Raw genomic sequence first — 17,855 nt, 5'->3', positions numbered from 1 at the left:
TTTTCACCACCCCTCTTTCTCTCTTTCTCTCTCTCTCTCTCTCTCTCTCTCTCTCTCTCTCAAACAGCTCCACCAAATACTACCTGCTGCTGCCATTTCTTTCCAGTCCCGAGGTGTAGTGAAGCGAGAAATTGACATTTTATTGCCATTATCAACTGCCAGCCGCAGACGATACCGAAGAACACTCGATACGCATCTGGATGAATTGGGAGATGAAACCCCCCCCGGTACCCATCCTCATCTTCTTCTCCCTTACCACCCTTCGCTAGTCGTCCTGTGTTTCCTGCTTTTTTTCTTCTTCTTCACCTTAACCTCCCACGACACTAAGCTCTTAACTATGTTCTTCATTCAATTTTATGTCAAGTTGCTTCGCCGAACGTTGTAGCGGAGAAGACATTGAAGCAGAGCAGCAGCGGCATAATATTGATTTTAATTCATAAATGCTGCGCCGATGAAAATGATAAGAAGGTCTAAGGTGTGAAGCTGCAGATAGTGATGCCAACGGTAACGTTTCCAAGCATCCCAGCTCCGTCCGGGAGTTCGCTCGGGGAAAAGGCTTTGCTTTGAAGTGGAGTAAATGTTGAACCCACTTTAAAGCCTATTTTGTTTTCCAGCAAAATTTACATTTGCCTTTTACTGGAGCTATTTAACTTTGTGACATGAGCGGTCCTAGTGTCTTTAACTTGCGATAGAGCTACGGGTGTAGAGTACCTCCTCGACTACTTCGCCTTCAACATCTTAGGCTGTTGAGCTAAGACGCAATTCTATGTTTCCGTTAGGGATTTAAAAGCCGTCGGCGGTAGGCTGGTTACAATTTCCGATCAGATTTAATTGCCCAATTCCAATCGCAATCCCCAGAAAATAATTACATGCAGCAGCGCGTTATTGGTGGAAACTACCGGAGGGAAACGGCGGTACTAAAGTCTCAAAAAAAATCTCTTTAAAAAAAATTAAAAGATAAATTAAATTCACTTATCCTCCCATGCCAAGGGTATATCATTTTACAACCACCAATCAAACGTATTTTGTTTCACATTTCCCGTTCCTTGTGGTCTTTATCTCCTCATCCCATCCCGCACCGTTTGGTTTAGTTGCGATATTTATGGGTTTTTGTTAGCAGCCGGATAAAACCGCTACATCAAACAAGAGGCGCTCCAAAAATTATGACAACTCAATCCATCTCCATTCGGAAACAGAGCCTCGCCCACCCCAGCCATCCCAGGACCCAGCGGAGTCCGGATACTGATTTGTACGCTTGGAGAAAAGTGTACAAGTAAAGCCCCGTAGCTTTCCGTATGCCCGACACGTTTCCTGTTTCCTGGGTCGGTTTTTTTTTTATCGCTTTGGCAGTGCGGCTTGAAGCGACGAGTCTTCACTACACCTTTTTTTTTGTTTTCGCCTGCGCTTTCAAGACGCGCATCTGTGAATGTGTTGCCGTGGACCGAGGGTCGAAATGAAACATGTTTAACTTTACGAGCAACGTTGCACCGGTTTCGTGGCCCGGATGCTGACGCTTCGGCAACAGCATCCTCACCGAAACCATCTGTATGGACGGTTTCGAATCAGCTGTTGAATTATTCAACAATTTCTACAGTCCCCGGTCCACGGTAAATGATGCCGCAGATGATTCGGTTCCGAGATATTGCAAAGGGCACGTACGTTCTGTACATTCGGCCGAGCATGGTAGGAGCATGAGTGGAAAGCAAGCCGAGGGCTAGAAGGAAGGGGCTAAATCGTTTGTGGGATTTTTTTTGTTTTGGTAGATATCTGTTTTTGGAAGCAAACAAAAAACCACGTGCGCTAGTCATCCGAGTCTTACAGTGCAGATGAATTTCTATATGCTCGAAAGTACACTCGATTTAGTCGTGTCCGGAGGTACCAACAAACGCGACGGTTTGGGTATAATTCTAGGTTTCGTAGAATCGCATGAAAAGATAGCTATTTCACTGCAAGTAGTGGAATGGTAAGGAAAATATTGAATTTATTGTTGAATAACCTGAGAAACGAAAAGAAAAGCTTATCTAGTGGAATATTTCGGTAGAGGTTGGTCCAATTAGTATAATCGGTAATGCTCTCGTAGCAAATTCTCTCGACTATTTCGTCCTTCTATTCTCAACAGACGTTTATACAGCTATGAGTCATTCAAGCTATTGATTCTGTAAGAGGCGGTGCGATATCGTAGAGATGGATTGGATTGTTAACTCTTTTGAGGAGGAGTTCTTAAAGAGTTCTCTCTCTCTCTCTCTCTCTCTCCCTCTCTCTCTCTCTCTCTCTCTCTCTCTCTCTCTTCTTCAACTTCTTTGGCTCTACAACCTCTAGAGATCTTGGCCTGCTAATATTGGCTTTCGGTGACTTCGATTCACCCGCAGCAGGGCGTAGGCCATCTGACCCCCTCAAAGTGTTGTATTTCTACATGTTTAAAATCTCATCCACTTCTTCACTTCTATTTGACGCTATAAAGCCTCGAGAGCTTAGGCTACTTCTTCCAATATCCCGGCTAAACGACGTACTAGGTCACGCCGTTCATCGATTGGCTTACTAGACTTACCGATACCACATAGTTGGATAGTCAGTCCTCAATAAGGGATGCAACGATCTGGATGATATTTGAATCCAACAGGCATTGTTGTTAGGAATCCTGCATAAGGACTCCGATATCAAACTCCGGGATCGCATGAGAGCTACAGCAAACTATCCATGACGACAAAAATCTCATTAGCAAACAAATTTCCATTCACTAACTGTTCCTCAGTACGCACCAAGTCACTCAGTACGTTTTGATCAGGCATTCACCAAAAACACAAAAACGATTTTTGATTCTAGAATGAATCCCTCGCTTGGAATCTCAAGTATAGCACAATAATGCTCAACACGCAAGCGACTTCTTTTGACGTCACCACAACAGACTGGCCGTTGTCCGTTGCTGATAAACCGTCGAAACGCTTCGCAATTTCGTTTCGTTTCAGTTGTAGCGTATGCCGGGGCAAAAGCGAACTGTTGATTAAATTAACATCTCACCACTTGCCGTACAGTGTTGAGCCGAAGCACACACACACACATTCGCCCACGAAAAACCACCAGCGTCGCTGGAATGTGATAACAAAGCTGAAGCGGAATAGGCAGGAGCGAGTTAAACAAAAAAAATTACCAACCAAAAAAACAAGTTTGTCAAAAAGCAATAAATATAAATCATCAAAGATGGACGCTACACATCTTCGCATACTAGTCCCGGGTGTATGAGAATGTTTACGGTGGAGCTTAGCTAGATGTTCGATTGCGGCACAAAATCTCCACTGCGCAGGTTCTGCGGTATGAGCTCATATGAGAGTCTGCGAGCGATTGGATCTGCGTTGTGGTCTCTCACGCTTCATCTTCATCGCTGCCGACTTTCCATCGCACTCATACTTTTCTACCAGGTGTGTTAAGTTATGATCACCAGCTCTGCAGATCCTACTGCTGTAGTCAACAAATTATTCACTAAAGTAGCCATTACATTGAGCTATCTCTATAAGACACCATTTTGGCATAATCTAGAAATAAAACCGGGAGGACGCCGTGTATACACTGATAAGAAAATGGCTTCCTTATCGCCATTGCATGTCTCTCTTCGATCGACACACACACACACAAACCGAACACACGCGTACAAGTACCAGTGATTATGACATAGAGAATAAAAAAGAAACTTACCTTTCGCTGCCCCAGAACGCACCACCAAATTGAACAGAAAGCTTTGCACGACTATCTTTCACTAGTAGCTGATACACGGCCTACTGCGTCTTCGGTCACTGTCGAACTGAGCCGCTGTGTTGTTCTCACCTAAACCACCGTCTTGTGTGCGTACATGTATTTGTGAGTATAATTTGGCGAAATTAACAACACCAGTGGTTTGCCTTGCTTTACCGGACACCTCCTTCCTCCCCGCCCAAACCACTAAGCGGATCGTCTGCTTGACACTGACGCGCTCGGTGTGACGCACTGTGTTGGTTGAGCACAACTCATGAATGAAAACTGGGACCGGGTAGGTAGTGATGGTGTTTGAAGAAGATCATATGATCATTCAAGGGCGCGACCATCAGCTGATCGACCCAAAAAATAAAAACAGTCACACGCCCTCAGAAGGAAATAGAGAGAGGAAGAGCCGAGGATCGCGCGCGCTCCATTAGTGGTTGGATGTTGACCCCCACACAACCTACCCCCCCACCCAATCTAGGGTAGATATCTACCTTAGTTTTTCTGATCTTTTTCAAGAGCTGTGCTTTTAAGCACAGCTCTCTCGAGAAGTCCTGACCTACCACCATGTATTCCCACTCGATGACATGGTGTGGTGGGGGATGAGAGATTTGGTACTGATCTCTTTGTGCAAGCAAGCGACTACGCTAGCTCTATGCTATCGGACGGTCATCTAACAGACTCACTAACGAATGATAATGTTATCTTTCTCGTTGCCTCAGGTATTAGCGACAGCTGTTCATCATAACAGTATGACTAGTTTGGAATTGATTTTGGAAAGAATTACTTATCAAGTTGCTATCACTCTTAGGAGTCTGATTCATAGCGCTAATTTTCAACCAAAAACAATATCTGGAATCACAAAAGGTGCAACAAATTTTAACCGTCGCTAAAAGTACATTTTGGTTAAAACGAATTCATCTAGGTATTCATTTCTGTTCAAATAAACGATGGTTTATTTACATACGACCATTCCTCATCGCAATAGTATAGATGACCGTAAATGTGTATCGCAAACACTTTTGACGATCGTTTATTTAACAACGTCTCAGGGCCTGCCGTTAAAATGAACATATGTAGTCATTTAATAATTTTCATACAAGTTTTACATTAAAATGGTTGAAAAAACATTGTCACCGACTTTCTTTTTGTACTTTCTAATATGTGAATTTTAAGACTTTTTTGATGCTTAATTTTACATCGAAGATTTTTCTTTAACCACTCACACTAGCAAACGAAAATTTAAGCGTGTAAATTATGCTTCAAAGATTGCCGTCTCTATTGAAATTCTCATTTAAATTCTTTGATGGTGCTTAGAGGATCGTTTTTATGTCTATTCTTGGTCGAAGTTTAACTCAACTCAAAAAAGTTTTTCTTTAGATGCTCGTCATGGATACACTGCTACATGGGCGAACATACTGCTAGTAAGGTAGGAAAAGCCTATCAAAAAAACGACCCTTCGGAAACAAAATTTGTGGTATCCAGCGATAAAGTAACGAGAGGCCCAATAAACCAAGAGAATTTTCGTAAGATTTCTTAACGAGCTTAACGCTTTCAAAGCATCTTTCACTGAGTAGTCTGGGCTAAATACTAAATGTATTGGACGGTTGCAACTTTGCTCGACGTAAAGGAATGTGTTCATTTTCAAGCGGACGACTATGGTCAGTTTTTTAACGATTTCATCCGTTATTACACCGAATATGGCTAGAGTACAAATGATCTCATCCTCGTCCATACACGATTACAAGCACGAATCATGTCATCTCTTATCTTTCGAGGGTAATAAACAAACGCGTAAGTGCGGGGAATTCCACACTCATCGTGACTCGTCGACATTGACTTACTAGTAGGCTGAGGAGAATGTGTTTTTGTTCCAATGCCGGGAGGGATACCGTTTATTTCGTAATTAGAGCATAATTGCATAACCTATTAGTCACTATACCACAGTTCACAGTTTCGATTCAGCGATATCTTCACTCCTCAAACCGTTTCCTAACACTAACGCTCCGTGGCGGTAAGATAGGACAAAGGAAAAAAACCTTTACACTTATAACAAAAGTTAGAATAATGATTAGCGCACATTGAATCCTGATTCTGATTAGAACCCATGCTACTGGTATAGAATATCAAAGAAAAAGTGATGGTGCAAAGAAACACAAAGAAAAGCCCCGCAATCAAATGTAACTTTGACGCAAGCTGTCACTAAAGTAAAGGGTAAGAGAGTGTAAAGCTTCCATCAGTGCAACTAGCATTAGTGGCAGAGTCAGCGAGCCCAGCTTCCCGGTGGTACCGGGCGGGTTTGGGACGCTACGCCCGGAAGTTCGCTCGTGACGCACGATGATGCTGGTGGTGGTGGTTGTTGCCGTCACCGTACCCGGCCGTAGTACCGTTTCCTGGCGTTTGCCCGCGACCGGCGACCGGCGCCTTCCATCTGACGATACTGGCTCGGAACAGCGCCGGCACAGTAGTTTGAGATCAGTATCACTGAAGGAGCGTACCTGGCGGTGATTGTGTCGGTAACCATCATCATCATCATCCACATCATCGGCGTTCTCATGCTTATCGGGCCCGGCGGTTCGGCTAAGACTGGGTGTTGATACTCGCATACTCGCATAGTCACCGTCGTGTAGCGATTCAAATCACGAGATAACGGCAACCGGTGCATCACTAATCACCGGTTCGTACGTTCGCGATGAATCGATTTCCAGCAGTATGAGCTAATAAAGGAAACAAGGCAAAACGCATAAGCACTCATGCCAGATAGATTTTTGCTGTTGTTTCGCTTCTTACCGGTGGATGATCGAACTGCATCGTACGAAACTCGTCCGTAAATGTGAGCACGTAGAAGCAGAATGCGGTCGCTACGATCCATTCCGAGATTGAGCTGGCCACGTGATACTCCCAGCCACCGTCCGACGGGTACCATTTGCGTGGATCCGTACCGCGGAAGAGGATATGTGAGATAACGCCCGTCACGGCGACAATCATGAAGAAGATGGTACAAATCACCGAAAGGGCCATGCGGAGGTTCGCTTTCTGCATCGAGCCCATGTACGGTTGAATGTAGTAGGAGATGTACGACTGTATCCAGAAGTATACCGTACCGAGCCCGAAGCTCAGAAATGCACCGACATAATGTACGATGCGTACGTTCGTTTCCTGGAAATTACCGACGATGCTGATCCCTAAGCAGGAACCGATGCCAATCCAGAAGGCGACATCACTGCACCGACCCAGTGCCTGCCGGACGTCACTGTGGCGGTAGGATAGTTCCTGTATCTGTCGGTAGCGGACGTAGATTGTGATGCCGACTAAAAGGAAGTAAAAGGAGAGAATAGTTAAATCGAGCATGATTAATAGCTTTGTGGCACTAAACTCAGTACTTTGTCTTGAAGTGTGGTGTGATGAAAAAACTTTCTTTTTCAAGTGCGTACTGATAACACAACTCAGAGATATACGATCCCTGGTGTTACTCATCATATTTGCATTAAAATTTATTTGAAAATCTTGTTTTTTATATGATAGAAAACATGTTTTTTCTAGGTTTTCCAAATGTTTCAAGCTGGTAGTCCATTATATTAAATTTTATTGAAAAATTTCAATGCAAAAGCCCCCGAGAACGTGGTCTTTGAAATAAAGGTTAAGGTTCCTGTATTGTTGTTGGATTCGTTCTATACTTGAGAATACGCCGGTAGCTTGGTAGGCTAACGCTGTCTGGCATTTTTTGCTGGCCAGTCGGATGGAATTCCTTCGTATCCTTCCTATCCGACTCCGATTACCGAGTCTCATGTCTCTAAGAACGCACAATTCTCACATCCAGCCATACTTTATCGCCTGCTTCTTTTCCAATGATCTGGCTGTTTCCGCTCTGCTTTCCTTGATTCCTATCTATGCTCTCTCCTCGCGTCGCTTGCGTGACGGAGGAACGACTCTCGTTCGACTTTTAATGATTCATACCACCTATTCGAATGCAACGTCCCAGCTAGCTGGTCTTCGCACAACATGACCGAGGTACAAATCACATCCGCGACCGATCCCCCGTAGTTGAGGACTGACTTTCCAACTACATGGTATAGGCAAGTCTAGTAAGCCATTCGATGGCCAGCTTGACCTTAGCAGGTCCTTAGGCCAAGAAGAAAAAAAAGCGGAAGTTCCAGCTGCCAACTTCTGCTCCCATTTTCGTGATTCCTCGTCCCTCATGTTTCTCTAGTTTAAGTCCCAGTTTCTACGATATATTAATTAATAATAATTCTCACTTACGCAGCACACATCCAATATTGATGAACTGTCCAAATACGCAGCTTTCGGGTGAGTAGGTGGCCGCATCGCTAATGTACGGTACGGTCGGTACAACATGACCCTGCAGTACGGCAGCAATATACCTGGAAATCGGAACGGAAAGTGCATTAGCTCGAGGCCAACCCTTTTTTTCCGTGCCAGATCGCAAACACTTACGTGCCGATGAAGGTGAAGTTGAACAGCAAAAACACACTGATTGGAAGTAGGTACAGCTTCGACATGATGAGGCACCTAGCTTTGTACGCTGGAAGAAAGCAGATGGGGTTGAAGGCGGGAAACACCGGACGCTACTGCGTCAGAAATCGGGAAGGAGATGCAAACTCGACCGGGGAAAAACAAAAAAGACCCGGCCCGTTTAATGCCGTATGCACTTGCCCATCGAGCGTGTGAGCGTTGTACGTACGGCTGACTCATGCAGCTCTGTGGATGAACAATCTAGGCGCAATTACGGCGTTACGCTAGGTTGCGCATCGTACGAGTCGGATTTTACTTTATGCTTCCGACGTACGAACAGCTGAATCCCCCTTTTTTGGGGCGATTGTTTTTGTTTAAACGATGGCCCTCACACTTTCCCTATTGCTTTTTCGATATTCACAAGTTGGCAAAACAATCCCGCTAGCACCGCTCCGTTGTGTTGCGATGTGATTACTTTACGTTTCTGCGTTTTGTTTTGATGAAACTCATCCGGCAGTCGATTTTCCACGCATTGACAGCTGACAGTTGCGAACAATGCGCACGTACGAAACTGACAGCTGACTATTGGTTTGTGGATTGTGTTTTTTTTTTTGTAGGTTTCTAAGATTATGTAGGAACAAAACGTTATATTCCTTGATAAACAGGAAAGATACCCAAAATTGTAGGTAAACAACTAGTGGAAATATTCCCGATTTCAATCTAAGTCGTATCACCTAACTTCACTACGAATTACTACTGCGAACTTCGAATGATTTAGGCCTGCCATTTCTGGCTTCCATGACTTGATTTTAATATGCAGTTGACTCTAGTCAGACTAGATTATGTGGGGACGCCCTGGATACCGGTTCTGATGACTAGAGCTATGATTCAACAAACTCTAGAAGTCTTGCAATGTCGTTATGACGGTCCATGTGGGCAAAGGAGGTGTGGTAGGTCCAATTTGAGGCGGAGTAAAGGCGCAAATGCGAAACAGTTTTGAGGATACCTAATTACGTGGGATAGTCAATCCGGGCGGAGATATCCGTCCCGCAAGGTCAGGTCGCCAAAGAAAATCGTGTCCCGAATGTCGAAGTCCGCGCTTCGCACCACACCCTCCAGAGCGATGTTGATCAACAAAACAGGAGAGTCAGTCCCAATGCCCCAAACCCCCGGTAAGATTCAAACTATTCCGGTAGTATGCCCGACACTCTCACCTTGCACTGCGTAGTGACCCGGAATAGCCGTGCCCTAGCTATAAGCTTACATTTTTCGAGTTCATAATAAATCAGAAATGAATGTGATTGTTCTCATTTAGTGACTGCATAGAGCATCCTTTCCTTTTATTCAGAATAAAAACGATTTTGCATAACATGATAAACAAGAATGGTACAATGAATCGACAGAAGATTCCGAAGAAGTTAAACTAGCCTGAACCCTAGAATATTAACGTATTGCTTCTTCAATAAGCGAACCAGGTTGGTGGTAACTTACACGAAAGATGTGGAGTTGGAGATCCCATCGGTATTGTTCTCCTATGGATCGCGTGGGTGCGTGAAGTCCTCTTCAAGTGCTAGTAAGAAAGGAGGAGCAAACCCCCACCAATAACATGAGGACTCATTTCTTCGAAAAGATAGGAAGATCAAGGAGCCTCACTCACCGAACTTGCACTATACATTGGTGCTAATGAAACCCGCCTCACAAGCCTCCTGACTTCTTCTCCGTGCTATATATAGGTGAGCTAAGCGTTACGGTATGCAGATGCACACGTCTAATTCTCAACGTACTCCTCTCCTGCAGTGGTTTGCATTTAATGCATCGGTTTTTTTGGTTAATCATATATCGGTGCTATAGAACTATATTACTTCGAGCACAAAACAATAACGACTATCATAATTAGGGCTATGATAAACTGTTCTTATTTTACTTCTATTGGTAACTATACCGAGCAACACATTAATCATGATATTTTGTTAACGTCGGCAAGGACAACGCGACGACGAAAGAATCTCGTGTTGGAGGATTAGTAAAGAAAGGATCTATTATGGATCCTTTTGTTTGCAGCTAAAGCCATTTTTAACGAACAACAAACAATAAGTGGCAGTGGCAAACACAACTCCCTTGTAATGCGATTGCTTTAAAGTATTACATAGTTACGATGCATGTCAAACAAAACCAAAAAGCGTCTAGATTACTTGGTGTTGAATTCCAAAAAAGCGCAGTCCCGAATGTCTGAATTAAAGTACTGATGCCTGGGGTATTTCCCATCCATCCCATCAATCCAAAGAAAAGTGTCCAGTTAACCGTGATGATATCACGATGTCGTGTTGGACGTTGCTCTCGGCAGCTTGATGTACTTCCCGTGCGGACACTGGTGTCGATCGGGCTTGACGCTTTCGGAATTCACCCGCTGCTATTTGGTAGCGATACAATTTTTCGTAATCGGCGGCAGTGACGTCGTACCGTGTCCTCCAGTGCCGCCGCCACCGGCCGGCACGGTGTGATGATGATGATGGTGATGGTGATGACCGTGCTGTTGGTGATGGTGATGCTGCTGTTGCTGGTGGTGCTGCTGCTGCTGATGCTGTTGCTGTTGCTGCTGCTGCTGCATACACTTGTTATGGCGGCAGATCTCCTTCCGCAGTTCTGCCAACTTTTTCTCCATCTCCTTCTTGCGCTAAAACGATCGCATCGGAACAAAGAGAGGTGAGTAAGAGAGAATATAGAAAGTGAGCAGAAGACTTACCGCCACTTCATGCTCCAGCTTATCCTGCACGATGTGAATCTTTTTCCGTAGGTCCATGATGCCTCGCACTAGATGATCGGCAGTGCTTTTCATGTTTGCCTGCAATATAATGCACAGTGTAGTACACAGTTAGTCACCAAGGTTCATCATCAAGTAGTTGTATTGTCTCTGTATGTTGGATTTACCATGATTTTTAACTTTTCCGGCGAATGGGGCAAACAGCTCGGCGCATCACCCTTCAGTGGACAGTTCTCGGGCAGACGAGCCAAACATGGGCGACGCCTACGGCATCCCTCCAGATGCCAGGTGACGTGCTCGATTTGATGTTGGAGTTTTGCCTTCTCCCGGCAGAGCGCTTCGCCCTTTGCCTGCAGTTCGGCCAGCTGCTTTTTGCGCGCTTCATCAAACTGTGAACAGGGCGAGAGGGTTCCCGTATTCGAGACTATTACCGATCCGCTGTGTGCCGGTAAGATTCGGCCAAACTTTTGTACACGTACACTACATACCTTCGCGCGACGGAGCGCCTCCTCTTCCTGCATCTCCTTGAACTTGAGCGCTAGATTTTTGTAGTTGGATTCGATCTCGTGACGCTCCTTCAGTACATTGTTGATAGCCTGCAGGACATTAATTTCTGCAACGAAATAGATCCATTTTTTTGTAAGGTTATCCTTTTGAAGTTTATCGTTCCAAGTTTTCAGTAATGAGCGTTTAGCATGCTCATCTAGCAAAGTTTTGCCACCCTTTCCAATGGTTCAAAAACTTATGGGAGTCTATCACATATCAACGATTGGATGAATGAAAGTAGCATGTTGCAATGTACCTCGTGTCTATATCCCTTGCTAATATGTTTACCACCATTATCCAGCTCATTACAACTTCATCAGAGACCATTTTGCAATAAGAAGATATGGTCTCTGGAATGTTTAACAAACCGTAAAATACGTAGTTACAACGAAGATGACGTTGGCAGCAGAGTTCTCCATTTACGGAGAAGTTAATCATAATTGTTTTTATGCCATCAGTGGATCATCATGCAGCACCGTTTGTCATTGACCTATAGCAATCGCGATGATAGTAACCCAGTTCGATGACATCGTTGCCCTAGTTCTCCTTTTAGATTTTTGGAAATCGCGCAAAAGCGTAATCTACCTGCCTGAAGCCAGATACTATTTTTGGCAAACAAAGCTCATGCTCACCACCCCCATGCAAAGGAGTCTATGCCTCCTATTAACAAAGCATACTTGCCTTGTCATAGTTCTCTTTTGTGGAGGTGTAGGTCTCCCCTTCTTTTGGGGTTCCACCCTGGCGATGGCGCGTATGACACGGGATAACACGGCAACAATTGAACATTCCCAACCTCTACCGACTCCTCACAACGGTTTTCCCATACCTTACTATGTTGACCTCGTAACCTGATTATCAGTCTCATACTTAGTGGAAGTCCTTAGCCGCTATTCTGAGCTTGCTCCACTCGAATAATATCCGATTAGCTGCACGGGCTAGATGAGGGTTTCTTTTTTGTAATTAAAGATGTGCTAATATAAATTAGTTTTCGAAACATGGAGAATTTGGTGAGTGACACATGGCCCAAAAATTACTTGAAAACATATCTGCTCCTTAAAACCCCCAGGACTCTTCCCGAAGGAGTTCGCCCATTTCGCACCAACGTAAAAAGGAAACGCTACAACAGTCACATCACGCACGCGACCTGCCACTACCACAGAGGGTGGGAGATGTAGCAATCGTACCGGAATGTTTGTTCAAAAACCATTTTCCTGCCCCAACTCCTCGTAACCACGCTGACCTCCTTTTTCGCAAGGTACGGCCTGCTATTACCTGGCGTGGCGTTATACCTAGGTTAACCAAGATGCCTTCCCCATGCAGATGTTTGTTAGATCAATGACAAAAGGCAATAGGTTGATGCGGAAGCAGAACACACATAAATAATACCTCTACAGAACAAAACGTTCCGGAGGCCTGTCTACCGCATTAGCGGGTGCCATGTCTTACTGCGACATGGAAGATAACAAAGCATGAGGGGTAAGAGTGAACTGTTGTACTAACAACTGGAACCCATTGGATACATTATTGGAACAGTGTAGAGACAATTTGCACATCATTCTACACAACATATTGACGTTTTTTGGCTATGATCTGTGCTGGATACGCCCATACCGGATGTAGTCTGATTGCCAGGATTTCTAAGTGTAAAGCAATGTTGAATGCCAAAATGCCATTTTACTTACTTTCTTCATTTTTGCTAATGCGTTCCTTGATTTCATCCAGGTTGGCAGGTGATAGCATGTCTTGATGCAGCTGGAAGAGTGATGGGCCACGTCCAATATGTGTCCACTGTTGTGTCCAGGGTACTAGATCTTCGTCATCCACTGTAAGCGGGTGCGTCGTTTAACAGGCAACCAGTTGATTGATGATCACCAGCATGTCTGCAGCCATGTTTAAGCTTATTTTGAGTTTGGTTGCGGGATGAGTTAGAGATTTGATGATTTCTCTGCAAGATTCTTCAATTCACAGATAAACACAAACATACACTATATCTTCACGGACGCTGGCCAGCACGTTCGAGCAAACGGTACAAACGAACCAATGGCTAACGACGGTAGCCTTCTTTAGAAGGAGTGTGCCACGTAGCAGTACAACCTGCACCGATCGACGGATTTCAACTGAAACCCAGCACCGAACGCACGGACATCAAGAACCCCGACTGGTGTATAAAAACCTCCAGCGCATTGGTTCGTGTAGCAGTCCGCCAGCAGTTGATGGTGTTCTGGGAGAGAGGGGAAGATTGTTTACATCCGTTGCCGGGAAAGCCCACCCAGTGTGCTTGGCTATACACGAAGAGCACATAACCGTTTCGGGTATGCAAGCATTAATGAAGGCCGAGAAGATGGATCCCTCGTTTGCATTCGGCTTCCCGTGGTAGAGTTCCGCTCGTTATCGGCCGGAGTGGTAAGACAATGGGTTTCGATGTTCTTCGCCGAGTTCTTCAATAATTCTAGCCTTCTTCAAGGGTACTAGAAGGAAGAGCAAATTAAGAGGAATCCCCAGGATCGAAAATTGTACCAAAATGGCGTCACGATCAAAATTGATTTTGCAAAATTTATGGGTGCGACAGCTATAAACTTTTGTGACCGAAAAAATTATCAAAACGGTTCGTGCGCGATCAAAATAGATGATAAGTTTTGATTTTGCGCGCCGTTTATTCTTACGGTAAACAAACGCACACGACGCATCGCAATGACAGCTCGAATTTACAATTATCACTGCCAGTTGGAAACGCAGAACCAAACCAAAACAAACTCACGATGAGTAGCCAAAGTATGTTTTTCTACGAGTTCACACGCAAATCGGAAGACGAAATTACTTCCACGCTGAAAGAAACTCCATCGCTTTTGACCCAAAAAGACGAGGTAAGCTTTGCCACCGGGGAAGTTACTCGTTGTGAACGGGGTTTTCCGTTTTTACTTGCAGTGCGCACGGCTCTTGATACACTGGGCAGCACTCAGTGGACGGGAACCGCTTGCTAAATGCATCCTCGATCACCATCCGGAGCAGCTCGATGCGGAGGATGACTCTAACTACACCCCACTTATACTGGCCGCCCTCGGCGGACATCTGCCGGTCGTGACGCTGCTAGTACTGCGCGGTGCTACGGTGGACAGTCGCAATTCGCTCGGCCATTCCGCACTACAGTACGCCTGTTCGAAAGGTTTTCTGCCGGTCGCCCGGTATCTGGTGGAGTCCGGTGCGAACGTTAACATACAGGACCGATTGAAGGAAACGCCACTGCACCGTGCGGTGAACCGCGGTATGGAGGAGCTGGTCACGCTGCTACTGGAGAACGGTGCCAATCCTAACCTCGCGAACAGTGTCGGCAACACACCGCTTCATTTGGCGTGCGAGGAAGATCAGCGTGTTTGTGCTGTTCGGTTAATGAAGGGCGGTGCGTCGTCGTTTATAGAAAATCGGTACGAAAAAACTCCACTCGACCTAGCGACACATGCCACACGCAAAGCACTAACGAACATCGCACAGGAAGACACCTCCTAGCCGTTGTGCGCTAATGGATAAGAAAAATACTTAAGGTCATCATCGGTATGGGGGATTTTTTTTTTAATATAAATAAATTTGTGTGTGTATGTACAATCGGACGCTCGGAATTATCGGACTCGAACAACGTGTTAAAGTATATTTTATTATACCTAAACGCATTCGCAGTTTGTCTCCTCTTCCGGTCTGACGCTCGCTATTAATTTAATATTCTAGTTATTTGCTTGCATACCGTCGTCGCAGCGTTTCTCCCGTTCGCTCATCTTAAATTACTACTTCACGACATTGTGACCTCACATACCTCGTCCCTGACGCTGACGCAACTAAAGAGTCCGAACGTTTTACAATAAATGGTAAACTTTGTCAAAATAAACTAAAAACATTGTTACAATTTAGCACACTCTCTCTCTCATAAACACGCATTAAAATCAATGTAAATCAAATCACAGACACATATGTACAGGTTGGTATTGTAGAAGTGATACACTTTGTTAATTTAATAAAATTGAAACTACAACCGGAGTGGTAAGACATTCGGGCAAAGCTTTTCAATGTTCTACGACTATCTCGAATATTTCTAGCCCAGCCACGGTTTGTCCTTGGCGGAAGAGCAAAAAAGAGGAATCTCCAGGACCTCCAGCATGCTTGTTGAACTGGCAGACGTCTTCTTCTTAGCTTAACGACCTAGTAGGTCACGCCGGTCAGTAAATGGCTAATGATTTGAACCCGTTCCTGCCAACCACCTCTCATAACTTGTATGGTAATCGAATTGAAATAGCATCCATTAGTACCAAAACTTGCAGTTCACTTAATTTATTTCAAATCATTAACCTTTGTACTAGCATAACGACCCCGTAGATGCTTTGGAAATCGCTGCAGACCGCACAAGTTTAGCCGGCAATTCGTACCATAACCGTATCTAGAAGCCGTCGTTACAAAGAGAAAACCAGATTTGAATCCATTGGGCTACGTCAAACATTTAAATTTGAACGGATTGAAGATTGGCGGTTGTTTAAGATATGGGACGAAATGCTGGATGAATTTGTGCGTGTGCGGCCTGCAACGATTTCCAAAAGCGCAAAGGTGAAAGATTTGAAATAAATTAAGTGAAATGCAAGTTTTGGTACAAATAGATGTGTTACAGGATTTTCACGATTTTATTAACTTATTGATTTGTTCAGGCATATTAATGATTCAATTTGCGAGATGTTTAAACGCTCGGATGCTGTCGTTATTTTGTTCGAAATTTTTGTACACTAACGCGTTTTTGTTCAAAGCAACAGGTGCTGTAAAATGTCTAGGCGGCGACCTGAACAGTTGCCTGAGCTATGGATACTAGGATGGAAAATGTGTGATTCTACAGTCGTGCGGAACAATCCAACGACAGCATCCGAGCAATACTATATCTCTCAAATTGAAAGAACAATATGCCTGAACAATTTAATTGTGAATTTAAACGAACTTGTTTGTTATATCCACGAAAACCTTGAAAGTACTTTTGAAGATCTATTGATCGTATTAAAATGAGGTTATCAACTAAAGTCATGCTCTGGTAGAAAGTAATGCGCTTTAATATCGGGTAAGAAATTTACCAACCTCGATATCAAACTATTGAACCATTTTAACGCAGACTCACGTCAAATAGGTTCTTCGACAAGTAGGCAAACAGTCCATTATGAATCGTAAAGCTCACAACCGCCTACGTACAATTCGTGCCCGTGAACCCGTTGCATCTGTAGACGACGCTCCGCCACCTAATACAAACAGGAAGCTAGTCGGTCTAGCCAGATCAGTGGGAAAGCCGATCGACCGTGAAGACACCGCTGCTCAAGATGTGGCCTTCCAACCCAGGGCCGTATCCTCTGAGTCTAGCTCGGAGAAAAACGACCCTCTTCTCAAATCCTCTATATTACTAGAGGGGGCATCGTCTGGAACGCTGTGCAAGCGTCTCGGACGCTTTTCCAACGATTACAGTGGATTCGTCCAGAAGGTGCGATCTTCATACGCAGCATCAACAAAGAAGAACGCCAAGTTCGGGAAGTCTGTTTCCGAAGCCCAGTACTACTACTATTGTGTAGTGTTACTGTGGCGGCGTCTTGTCGCAGTGAGCTGTTCACATGGCGATGACTTGAGGGATCTTCGAAATTTCCTCCAATTGCGGGTGTCAAACCTAGCAGTGCATCGCATCGCTGATTATCTATCAGGAATTGGTGATTTTACTAACTTCGCTGGGGTGCCATGGACACACAAGCTGGGGGTAGCACTGGACACTACCTTCATCAATGGTCTCTCCGGACATCACGGCAAAGTGGATGCATCAACCCACATCTACTACGAGATCATTCCTGCCCCGTTCGTTGCACTGGCTTGGATTGTGAACGAGTATGCGTACTCTGTACTAAAGTCAGCCTTGCCACCAACGGAGTGGGACCTTCCTACAGCGTTACGCCGTGCTGCAGTTGGAAAGGGAGTCGTAGGACTCCCTAGCCTTAACCTTCTTGGTTGAACCCCCTGCAAGAAAATGACAGAAGGACAACTTAAGTTAAGCAACGATAACGATGTCTACTCTACTGTAGCTAATCGCGAAGTTACTTATGTTGTCCCGGACGTTGAAAACCGTTGTGGTTTTCCATTGACTGTCGGACTAGTGGGTGCTATATCAACCTCTCTAATCTCATCTCGTGCAGCCCCCGTCGTTCTAGAGACGGAGAGTCTCAGTGGGTCACAGGCTCAGATCCTTTTCATCTCTCGCACTATCCAGACAAATCAGCACAGTCTTCATTTTTAGAAAGGCCAATGTCCCAGAGACTCGATGCTTTATAATAAAAGAGAAAAAAAC

At 44.7% G+C, this 17,855-nt stretch overlaps 5 protein-coding genes across 6 annotated transcripts in view; 3 read left to right on the top strand and 2 right to left on the bottom strand.

Moving 5' to 3' along the window:
* Positions 1-17,855, top strand: part of LOC126560583 (uncharacterized) — a 499,122-nt gene that overhangs the window by 204,441 nt on the left and 276,826 nt on the right. The window lies entirely within an intron of this gene.
* LOC126560131 (BTB/POZ domain-containing protein KCTD8) overlaps positions 1-17,855 on the top strand; it is a 346,716-nt gene that overhangs the window by 54,711 nt on the left and 274,150 nt on the right. The window lies entirely within an intron of this gene.
* Positions 6,354-17,855, bottom strand: part of LOC126559830 (DNA damage-regulated autophagy modulator protein 1) — a 399,963-nt gene continuing 388,461 nt past the window's right edge. Inside the window, exons 2-5 of the mRNA XM_050216006.1 lie at positions 8,188-8,255; positions 7,993-8,114; positions 6,523-7,043; positions 6,354-6,449 (exon numbers count right to left, since the gene is read on the bottom strand). Coding sequence (XP_050071963.1) covers positions 6,372-6,449; positions 6,523-7,043; positions 7,993-8,114; positions 8,188-8,252 — 786 coding nt within the window. The 5' untranslated portion in view covers positions 8,253-8,255 and the 3' untranslated portion in view covers positions 6,354-6,371. The remainder of the gene's footprint in view (positions 6,450-6,522; positions 7,044-7,992; positions 8,115-8,187; positions 8,256-17,855) is intronic.
* On the bottom strand, positions 10,502-13,400 carry LOC126559863 (myb-like protein Q). 2 transcript variants are annotated; one of them, XM_050216040.1, is made up of 5 exons: positions 13,195-13,400; positions 11,446-11,579; positions 11,134-11,355; positions 10,949-11,047; positions 10,502-10,879 (listed from the first exon to the last, which is right to left on the bottom strand). In XM_050216040.1, exons 1-5 carry the CDS (start codon positions 13,250-13,252, stop codon positions 10,616-10,618), a joined length of 777 nt encoding a protein of 258 aa, XP_050071997.1. In that variant the 5' UTR covers positions 13,253-13,400; the 3' UTR covers positions 10,502-10,615. The 2 variants fall into 2 exon arrangements, with proteins under 2 accessions (XP_050071997.1, XP_050072004.1); XM_050216047.1 differs by having other exon boundaries at positions 11,455-11,579.
* On the top strand, positions 14,204-15,016 carry LOC126559993 (26S proteasome non-ATPase regulatory subunit 10-like). The gene is given in 3 exon segments (XM_050216157.1): positions 14,204-14,261; positions 14,264-14,376; positions 14,438-15,016. Coding segments are annotated over 3 exon segments (750 nt in total).

This window comes from Anopheles maculipalpis, chromosome X, assembly GCF_943734695.1.
Source record: "Anopheles maculipalpis chromosome X, idAnoMacuDA_375_x, whole genome shotgun sequence".
Classification (NCBI taxonomy): Eukaryota; Metazoa; Arthropoda; class Insecta; order Diptera; family Culicidae; genus Anopheles; species Anopheles maculipalpis.
This window is presented reverse-complemented; position numbering and strand designations above follow the sequence as displayed.

Coding starts and splice junctions, on each gene's coding strand:
- LOC126559863 (XM_050216040.1), bottom strand. CDS start 13,252: ATGCTATCACCTGCCAACCTGGATGAAATCAAGGAACGCATTAGCAAA. Junction 11,580..13,194: donor CATTAGCAAAAATGAAGAAA/GTAAGTAAAATG, acceptor ATTTCGTTGCAG/AAATTAATGTCCTGCAGGCT. Junction 10,880..10,948: donor AGCTGGAGCATGAAGTGGCG/GTAAGTCTTCTG, acceptor CGATCGTTTTAG/CGCAAGAAGGAGATGGAGAA.